General features: G+C 42.5%; 1 protein-coding gene across 3 annotated transcripts in view; it reads left to right on the top strand.

The window, feature by feature from the left end:
- The first annotated feature begins 1,260 nt into the window (after nt 1-1,260).
- Nucleotides 1,261-10,285, top strand: part of MAPK14 (mitogen-activated protein kinase 14) — a 68,250-nt gene continuing 59,225 nt past the window's right edge. For all 3 annotated transcript variants that reach the window (XM_061196319.1, XM_061196317.1, XM_061196320.1), the window contains exon 1: nt 1,261-1,794. In XM_061196319.1, the coding sequence (XP_061052302.1) occupies nt 1,679-1,794 (116 nt within the window). In that variant the 5' untranslated portion in view covers nt 1,261-1,678. The remainder of the gene's footprint in view (nt 1,795-10,285) is intronic.

Raw genomic sequence — 10,285 nt, 5'->3', positions numbered from 1 at the left:
TGAGAATCCTGCACCGCCTCCTAAATTGAGATCATGGTCATTGTTCATAATTTGTTCAACAAATATTTATGGAGTATCTTTCATGTTCTAGGCGCTGTGCTAGATGCTGGAACAAGATAGGCAAAGTCTGAGCACTCCAAGGGATGCATACACAAAAGAGAATAATCATGGATAGTGATGAGAAGTGTCCTGGCTTGAACCTAGTTATTTCTAAAAGAAATGACTAAGAATAAGATAGGGTCCAATTCTGCCTATTTTAACAAGCTTTAGCGTAGGAATAGGTTAACAGTGAGTGGCAAGGTATGGGGTTAGAATACCTTGCCCATTCACATTTATTATCTTTTTCAGCTTTCAGGTGGGAATGTGGGGCAGGAATTCTCCTTTGCATAAACTGAAACTAAGGTCTGAGAAATATCAATTGACTTGCCCAATATGACACTGCCGGAAGACCACTCTCTGCACTGTTCTTACTCTGAGAGGCATGATTAAAATTCTTAAAATCCTCTTCACTGGAAGCTCTTCAAGGTAGGAATCAGTTTCAAACCTTCAGGGTAATGGTTTAAAAATGCTTCTCAAAGGGAGATACCAGGGACTTTCCTGAATCTGAATTACCTGGGGCGTATTGTAAAAATGCACGTTCTTGGTGCCCATCACGGACCTCTCCAACTAAACTCACTGTGGGTCCTGGGAATATGCATTTTTAAACTCTCAAGGTGACTCTTCTACACATAAAAGTTTGAGAACTACTAGAAGAGTTTGGGTGGAAAACCTCAACCTTAATGCAGGGCTAATATTTACCTTTGGGACAGATTTCGTCAGAATTCCGAAGAGTAAGCCGTGTATGTCCTTGAGCAGATGGGACTGCAACGGCTTTCTGGCCGGAACCTTTCTCTTTATTATGCAAGTATTTCTTGGAAATTGGGGGTTCTGCTGAGCAGGTGCTCGGCTGCTGGTGACTACCCGCAGTTCAAAGGTCTTTTGGCTCTTTTCCCGACACCTTGTTTGTCAATGTCGCTTTCCACCAGGGAGCCAGGCGTTTGCCCCGCCGACCACGGTGGGGCGCTCGCGGCATGTGTTGTCTGCTTATCCCCTCCTTCTCGAGTCCGCCTTGGCGCCCTTAAGAAGAGCAGTCCCTGGGAGTTCCTGCCTCTGGTGGCCAGCTGTTGCTCTCTTCTCGCGAGAATTGCTCCTTCCATCCTCTCCTCTCATCAACCCCCTCCCTTGGGCAGGTTCCATATTGGGTAAAATCTCGGCTTGCAGAGAGGCCCGGGAGCTGTTCTCGCGAGAGTACGGCGGGAGGCTCCTGTTTGCTGGCTGTGGAACGGCGACCACTGGAACCTCCGCGGGCGCTGCAGCTGGAGCCGTAGCCCCGCGGCGCAGCCGGGAATCGGCCTGGTCTGGAGAGGGTGCAGCGAGAACGTGGCGGGCGCAGCCTTGAGCCCCTGAGCGTGCCCCTGCCCTTAGCGGGGCTCACCCCCGTCGCGGAGGCGCGTCCAGCCGCTGCGGCTGACAGGGGCCGCGCGCGCGGGAGTCGTTTGGGTCGCGGCGCTCACACCTGCGCGGGCGGCCAGCGCAGGGTCCCCGCCCGTCCGGCCGGGCGACGAGGTCGGGGAAGCGGGTGCGGGCGCAGGCGGGGCCCCGCAGGGCCACCTCCTCGCCCCGCGGCCACCGCTGGAAGATGTCTCAGGAGAGGCCCACGTTCTACCGGCAGGAGCTGAACAAGACAATCTGGGAGGTGCCCGAGCGTTACCAAAACCTGTCCCCGGTGGGCTCCGGCGCCTATGGCTCCGTGTGGTGAGTGTCACCGGGCTCGGGGCCTCGGTGGGCTGGGTGGCCCTGTATGCCCCAGAGCCAGGCCTGCCCCCACGGCTCAGCAATGCACCAAGCGGTAGGAATTTTCCTTGGGGGAGGGCATCCCTGCCCCTTCGACCCCTGTCCTGCCCTCCCTGTACCCCTTGCACCCCTCACCCTGCACACCCACGTAGGTGGTCAGCTGTGTGTAGGACGCAGGTCCACGGTGGGCGGTGGGTGATGGTGTTGGAGCCCGGCCCTGGCTCGCACCCTGCGCGTTCCCTTCTTGGGGGGTTGCTGCTTCGGGGACAGGAACAGGAGGGCCCTCTTTGGGGGTCTCCCTGCTGGCATCGAGCAGAAGGACTCTCTCCCGAGATGTGCCCACCTTGGGCGCCGGAGCCTGCCCTCGGAGCAGACAAGCCCGGGGAGCTGCCTGGAGAAACAGAAGGGCAAAGCTCGACCGGGAGACTGCCGTCATCTGAACAAAACTGAGGACGAAGGGCGTTCAGTGCGGGCTTTTTTGCAAACCTCTGTCGAAATCCCATTTTGAGAAGCGTTCTTTTTGAATTCGCACTTGAATTAGTAGCTATCCGTAGAGCTTAAAATACCGACTTTATCTCGGTGAGCCCTGTGCCAGCTTGAGTGGTGTGTTTCCGATTCAGTTGAAAGCGTATTTCCTTTTCGCAGAGTGGGGGGTGGGTGGTAGTGCCTGCAAACACACTGCAGCTTGAGAAACTGGCGGCCTCACTGATTAGTCACATACCACTGCTCGTTTAAGTATTGTTTGACAAAACAGTTTTCTCCTTTGGAGCAAGTGAGATTCAGATCCGATGCACGCCCTCAAGATCAAAAAGTTATTAACAATGCCGGGAGGTATTGTAAATATTTTTTAATTGCGTTAATTCTTGTGAAATACTGTGTTTTTAAAGTCCCTTTGAGAGTTTGCAGGGACCTTATCTACACTTAGAGCCTGAGGTACACGATATGGATATGGAATATATAGCAAAGGAAGGAAGAGACACTTTCCAGCTTTAATTCACGCTGTGAATGTGTTTTCAATTAAATGATGCTGTAAAATGTTCAGACCTGAAATATTTCACTAACTTTTCTGACTTTCAAGGCTTTAAACACTGTATTTTAGATGTACTGAAATTTGAGAGCTCCTGATCTGAAGCTAATTCATGTAATTCCTGTGCATGCATCATTTGAAGAGAGGTCTACAAAATTATTTTTTTGTTTTGCCACAAATTCCAGGCTTTTGGACTTGTTAATCTTTAAATATAATTCCTGTGTTTCTTAAAGCCCCAGCATGAATTTCCGGTTTATAGAATCTTCTGGGTAATTGAGATTGTGCAATTGTGTCCAGCAACAGATCATATTGCATTTTCTGGTTCAGGCTGTTTGAGTTATGTTGCTGATGGCACTATGCTTGACATCTTTTTTCCATTTTTATAGTGTGCTGTTGATTTGCTAATTTTCGAAGATGTGTTTGGATCATTGCTCCTTTAATAGCTCATTAGTTTACCTCCATTTTTCATTCTTGAATTGACATTAATTTTTGTGGTACCGAGTTTTTGTTTCCAATAACGTTTAAACCTTAAGGAGTGATACAGCAGAACAGCTCAACTATGGGGAGTTTAGTGAACTTGAAAATAATTCCTTGCAAGGTTTCCTTACCGTTGGTGTGAATAGCTCTGCCCTAGCTCTGGAGATCCAGATTTACAGCGAAGTGCCATTAAAATGAACTCCATGTTTTTTTAGTACTATACTTTTCTGGTTTTTAGAAACCATCAATATCTGACACTTGGAAGTAAATTTGTTAAACAGGTTTTTAAAAGTAGGTGATACATTCACATTGTATAAAATTCAGAAGGTATAAAAATATAGTGAAAAGTTGCCTTTCCTTTCTTGTTCTCCAATTGTGCTATTCCTTTCCTCAGAGACAACCACTGTTAAGTTTCTTGTGTGTCTTTCCATGGAGGCAGTTCTGCTAAGGGTATTTAAGATGTAACCTATAGCATATTGGTGGAGAAAAATAACCGATATTATGTGACAGTTGGCCATAAACAAATGTAACTGATTTTGGATTGAAAGTTTCAGAATTTAGATGTACAAGTGTTATCTCATTCAGAGTAGTTATTTGAAGTTGTTCTTTCAATTAGCAACTTTCAGGTGTGGCAGAAAACTTTTTTTTTTAACTTCTCTTAGAATCCACTTTGGAGCTTGTGTTATTTTTCACTATCTTCATTTTTTTTGAGAGCAGATTTAATTTTAGGAAATAACAAAATCAAATTGAATCTGAAATAATTTAGAAAATTGCACTGAAGTCTGGTGAAAAAGATTAGGCAGCCAGGTTGATGATACTGTTTGAGGTCAGATAAGAGTTGTAACCATAAAGTAATGACATAGAATTTCCTGTGTGACTTGTAGAACTAGATCCGAAGTCTGTTCCAAAAAAGAATCTCTGAAAGTATTTCAAGGAATGCAATGTCACTGAAATAATCTGTGTCAGTTTCCTAATTTGATTGCTCTGAAGTGTGATACACTTTGATGTGGAACTTAAAAAAATTTTTTTAAAATATTAAGCCAATTTTCAGTATTTTAATTTGTACTAAGTATATAGTAAAGCAAGTATGTAGTAACCTGAGTGATACCCAACCGTGAATTAAAGATCAAGGAATCAGACTAGAAATTTGGGAATTGATAGGGTTTTACAAATATGCCTTTCCTTTTTAAGGGGTAAAGGGAACTAAACTAAGTCTTGAAATTTTAAGGAACTTTGTTGTCTGTGAGGGGAAATGAAGCAAAATTTTTTAAGAATACATTGTTGCACAGCATTGATTTTGTGGTTTGGGGACAGAAGGAGGGGGAGGAGCTTTGTGGTGAGTTTAAGGAAATGTAAACAGGAACTTAAATGCCTTTCCTCTGGTGTATGGGTTTTCCGGACACTTGCCTCTGATTACAGGAGGTGGGGCACTGGTACCATAAAATAGGTGAGAGTTGAGAATTATTCTTAAATCATATTCAATCATTTATTAAACAATATTTATTGAGTACCAACTATGGACCAGATAGCAGGCTAGGTTTCTTGAGCTAGAGTGTTAAGCAAGACAGAATAAGACAGTCTATTCCCTGATAGGGTTTATAGCCTGATGCAAATAATAACTACATTTTATGGATTGTGTTCTATGTTCCAGGCATTGTGCTGTGCATTTTATGTTTATCATCAGTATATAAAGTATATAACAAAACTTTTGGTAAAAGGATGGCAAAATTTACTAAGAAATCAAATTCAACTTCCTAAATGCTTTGTGGAACAAGATTGTGTGTAAATAACTGTAATAAAAATAAGTGAAGGACTTCCCTGGTGGCGCAGTGGTTAAGAATCCACCTGCCAATGCAGGGGACATGGGTTCGAGCCCTGGTCCGGGAAGATCCCACATGCCACAGAGCAACTAAGCCCGTGCACCACAACTACTGAGCCTGCGCTCTAGAGCCCGCGAGCCACAACTACGGAGCCCGTGTGCTACAACTACTGAAACCCGCGCGCCTAGAGCCCATGTTCCACAACAAGAGAAGCCACTGCAATGAGAAGCCCGTGCACTGCAAGAAAGAGTAGCCCCCACTCACTGCAACTAGAGAAAGCCTGTGTGCAGCAACGAAGACCCAACGCAGCCAAAAATAAATAGTAAAAAAAAAATTTATTAGAAAAAAAAGTGAAGCTAAATTTTTTTAGTATTAATGGCCCTTCACCATTTTAAATCTTTTCCTTTTTTTAGCATGAGCCAGGGCACAAATAAATAAAAGCACGTCATTATTGAGTATGCAAAGGTGACTTTCTTGACTCCTAATGAGTGAGAGGGGTGTGCTGTTTATTTTCCTAGTGGTGATAATAGGCCCATGCTGATCTTGCTTCCCATTTGCTTTCCTTTGTACCCAAAAGCAAGGTGATTGGCTGCATGTTACCAGTGCCAACCAATAAATAGTTAAACACAATGGCAAATCTTTGTATTATTGATAAAGACTTTTAAGAAAGAGTTCAGTCAAGTTGGCTATAAAGTCATCCTTTATCAGATTCCATTTTCCACTGAAACCTTTCCACTGGCTCCCATTTTAAAATAAGGATATCCTGAACCTCTGGCTTTTCAGTTCTGCCAGTTTAATTTCTTGATACTGAGGACTATGCTTTTGATTTCCCTCTAAATCAGCCTCAGAGATGATCTGCATTGACTTTGCCTTTCATGGGCAATAGTGCAGATGGTGCTGAGACCCTGGGGCTTAGGATTCAAAGGTGGAAGAAGTCACTGTGCTAGATCCCTCTCACTTTAGTATTAACTGACATTTTTATGGGATTTTACACTTTATAATGTATTTGCATTTCAAAGCATTATCATTCAGTTTTCACTGGCTCTGTGAAGGCTGGTATTATTAACCCAGTTGTATAGATGAGGAGCTGGACTCATTAAAGGAATGGCATACTTGTCAGTGCTACTTTGGGTTTGGTTCTGGGGTTTCAACACTTCAGAATTCTCCCTTCATGTACTTGTAGACTGCTAAGATTGTGTGGTGGCACCTTCTCTTGTTCTGTTTGCCTCTCCCCTCCCTCCTTTTGTGAAGAAAGGGGTTGCTGGGTCACTTGAAATAGTAGAACTATGACTAACCAATCCCACCAATGTCAGCCTAGCTAATCTGAGGTAATGACTTATTAAAGTCACATCTCTTCCTCAGAATTGATAGACCAAAAATGGACTCATTGCCCAGATTAAATTTTTTCCCAAAGGATCATCAGTGCAACTAGTTAATTCCTGAATTTATGAATCCCCTTGGCTTGAAATTCTTCTGTGCACATTTTGGAAAGTTGGGATTCTCTGTATGTGCTTCTGTTATGTAAGTATAGTATAGGATATAAATAGAAATAACTGCCTTTCTAGGCCTTTGAAAATACACTGGACTTTTGCTCTTTACTGTGAAATTTGGTATTGATTTGTTTCTATCCAAGAGGTATAATTACTATAGAGCTCAAAAAAACCTCATTGTAAAGTGGCTTCCCCTGACTCTGGAACCTAGGAATATCGTTTCATGGTTGCCATGTACTTGGAAGTGATGCACGAGTTTCTTCAGGACAAATAAAAACAAAACCTCTTTAAACTTGAAAAAATTTTTTTTAAATAAATGAAGCTTTTAGTATTAGAAGTAGTTGTCTTTGCATAGTCCTTCTGTAAGTTAAGTACATGTCTGTTAAGGATTTATAAAATTAACCAGTTTCCCAGCATTTTAGCCTTTTAATAATTTATTCTAAGGAGGAAGTAGATGGTGGCCTGTAAATTCTGCACTTTTGACAAATGGATCCTGGGCTTGGCTCCTAGGCTGAACGTGGGGGAGAAAGTACAGAAGAGAGAGGGGTGTAGAATGATCCCTAAGTTTTGGCCTTGGACAAATGGATATATCTAACTTTGGAGTCTTATAGGGAGAAGAGGATGGGTTCATGCTAATCTCCTTGAGGCCAGGACTTTGTGTTATACCGATACTTTGAGCACCTGCTATGCGTGGGTCACTCTTTAGGTGCTAGAGTATGAGCAAAACAGACAAAAATTTCTGCCCATAAGAAACTATATTCTAAGGGCAGGGGAATAAAAGTAGACAATAAACAAAAAATTAAAATTTATAACATGTCAGGTGATAAGTACTATGGGGGAATAAAGTAAGGAAAAGAGAGGGAATACTGGGATGGCTGTGCACTTTTAAGCAGGGTAAGCCTCAGTGATAAAGTAACAATTGAGCAATGACCTGAAGGAAGTGATGTAGAACACTGGTTGGGCCTGAGTGGGGAGGGAAGAACAATTCCGTGTTGAGGGATCAGCACATGCCCTGAGGCAAAGGCCTCATTCTCTAGCATAGCTGGAAGACCAGTATGGCTCGAACTGAATGAACCAGGGGCCAAATAGTAGTAGGGGAAGCGGGTGGAGGGGCTACAGAGGTGCTGGGATCATAAAGGGTCTTATTTGCCTTTGTAAGAATTGTGCCTTTTACTCTGAGACGGGAGACCATGGAGGGTTATAACCAGAGGGGAGACATGATCTAACGTATGTTTTAATAGATCACTCTGCTCTGGGGTCCCTGTTGTTTCATTTCTGTTCCTCACCCATTTAGAGGCGCTAACTGTAGTTTAGGGTAGAGTGGGGGAGTCAGATGAATTGGTGCACAGCCCTGATCCAGAAGGCTCAGTGTACCAGAGCCAGTACTTTTGGTGGGCCCTAGAAATTCAGGGTATTCCAGTCCAGCTCTTTAAATAACATGTGGAGCTTAACTTCACTTTTCAGGTTTCTGTTGCCAAAAGGAAGGGAGCAAAGAGATTAGCTCTAGACTTCTGACAAAAGAAGATTAGCCTGCTGGCAGGTTGAATGTTTTCTAACTTCTTTGGGCTTCTAGGTTTTTTTCTTACTATTGGGTTATTTTTAAAAAGTCATTTTTACCTTCTTTCAACTTTTAAGATCTCATTTATTTTCTGTTTTATTTGGCCCTGTATCTGCTTTACATTCCTCTGCCTTGCCCCCATCACAATCCTTTTAGTAGAGGTTGGATTATTGTTACCTGTTAATAATGTTTTGGCTAGGCGCCCCCAATGACTTCTCTGTTAACTTGAATAAATCTTATAGATTGACAGATTCTACACATGTCACCCTATAAAAACCCATAGGATTTATTTACTTTTCTGCCTTTATAGATACAGGTTTCTCTCTTTTATGAAAGCCATCCCCCTTTCACTGCTCTATCATCTAGTTGCAGAAAATAAGTGTTCCTAAACACAGATTCCCATGACAACATAACAAAAAGGTAATAGAACAAATGTTTATTTTGTCTAGGCCTGCTGTCTGAGTAACTTTATACCCTGAACATTTTGGCTTCTGTTACTTTGAATGATGTTACAGATTTCCTTGTTTTCCTCAAAACCTTTCTCCTCTTAGGCCTTGGTGGCATTGTCACTACACCTGTGACACGATGGAAGGTATGTGAGTGTGTGTGTCTTACTGTCAGTCTACCCGCAAGTATGCATTGGTTGCTTTACCAAGCTTATGGTCCAGAGTGTAGGCATCACACATCATTATGCAAAAAAAAAAAAAAACAAACCAATTTCTTCTTTGTTTTCTTAAATTCATTAATTCAGTATGGCCAGTGCTAGGCCCTGTAGTAGGTATTCTGTTTATAAAGACTGAAAAAACAAAAAAGCAGGACGGGTTCCTGCTTTTGAAAATATCAGTCTGGAAGGGACACATTTATGTTGCTTTCTCAGAGATTGCTTTGGAAGTCCTCAGTAGCTTTTCTGCACTCTTTCAGCTTAAGTTGCCATCTCAAATCTACCTTTATATTTCTAATGTGTGACATACTGGTCACTTTTTACATCTAGGGCAACTTTTTGCAAGGATGTGTGTTTGAAATCTGTGTCAGAGAGACCTTTCCATCTGATTCAGAACTAGAAAGCGATGACATCAGCATGTGTCCACAAGAGGTCAGAACTTCTTCTTTTGATCTGCTCAGGGAGGCTGTGGTTTAGGGGAGGAAAGGGACAATGAGAGTAAGTGTCCTGTAGATCATTAACGCAGCCCTATAATTCCTCATGGGGTAGTGTCTCTGCTGTGACTGTCTCCTCACCTGCAAATTACGTGCCCCTAATAATCATGCCTTTAGTCCGTCCTGTGACACTGAACTTGAGGTGTCTGGTTTACCCAAGTATTTTCTGAACTCTTCATTCTTGTATTTCCTTATCCCTGTAGTAGATATAACTTTATTCCCAGAAATAAATGCTTTATTCTTAATCCCCAGTAGCTATTTCTTTTTTCCCCCTCCCATCAAATCCTGCATCTAGGGCTTTAGGTAGCTTGAACCTTCTTGAACTTAGACTTTTGAATACTAGTTTCTATTTATGTTTTCTTCTCCAGGCTACCAAATGCTTGTAAAAATCTTAGTTATCTTTCTCACTTGGTATAATAAAACATGACTCCTTAATGATTTTAGTATTAAATTGAAGTGAAATTTTGATGGTATCTTACACTGATATGCTTTTAATAATTTCCTCATCTGACATTATAAGTTTCGCTTGGTTCATTTTCTGATACCTAGGTTAGTGGCCTAAATGCCTTATGCTTTGAATGATCTGCTTTGAAATTAGCAGTCTCAATAAATTAAATGATACTGATGCTACAGGGAGCAAAAGGGAAAAAATAGCAAATTAAGAGAACATGCAGTAAGTATTATGAGCATCTATCAAGCTGTGCTTACATTCCCAAATATAGTGTAACACTAGGGTTACTCCTCCTGTTGACATCTTGGGTTGATAATTCTTTTTGTTGTGGGGACTATCTTGTGCGTTGTAGGATATTTAGCAGCAACCCTGTACCCTACCCACTAGATGCCAGTTGCAGCCTCCAGTTGTGACAACCAAAAATGTCTCTAGACATTGCCACATGTCCTCTGGGGGCAAAATCACCTTTGGTTG

Source organism: Eubalaena glacialis, chromosome 7 (assembly GCF_028564815.1).
Source record: "Eubalaena glacialis isolate mEubGla1 chromosome 7, mEubGla1.1.hap2.+ XY, whole genome shotgun sequence".
NCBI lineage: Eukaryota > Metazoa > Chordata > Mammalia > Artiodactyla > Balaenidae > Eubalaena > Eubalaena glacialis.
Note: the sequence above shows the minus strand (reverse complement) of the source record. Positions and strands in the feature narration are given on the sequence as shown.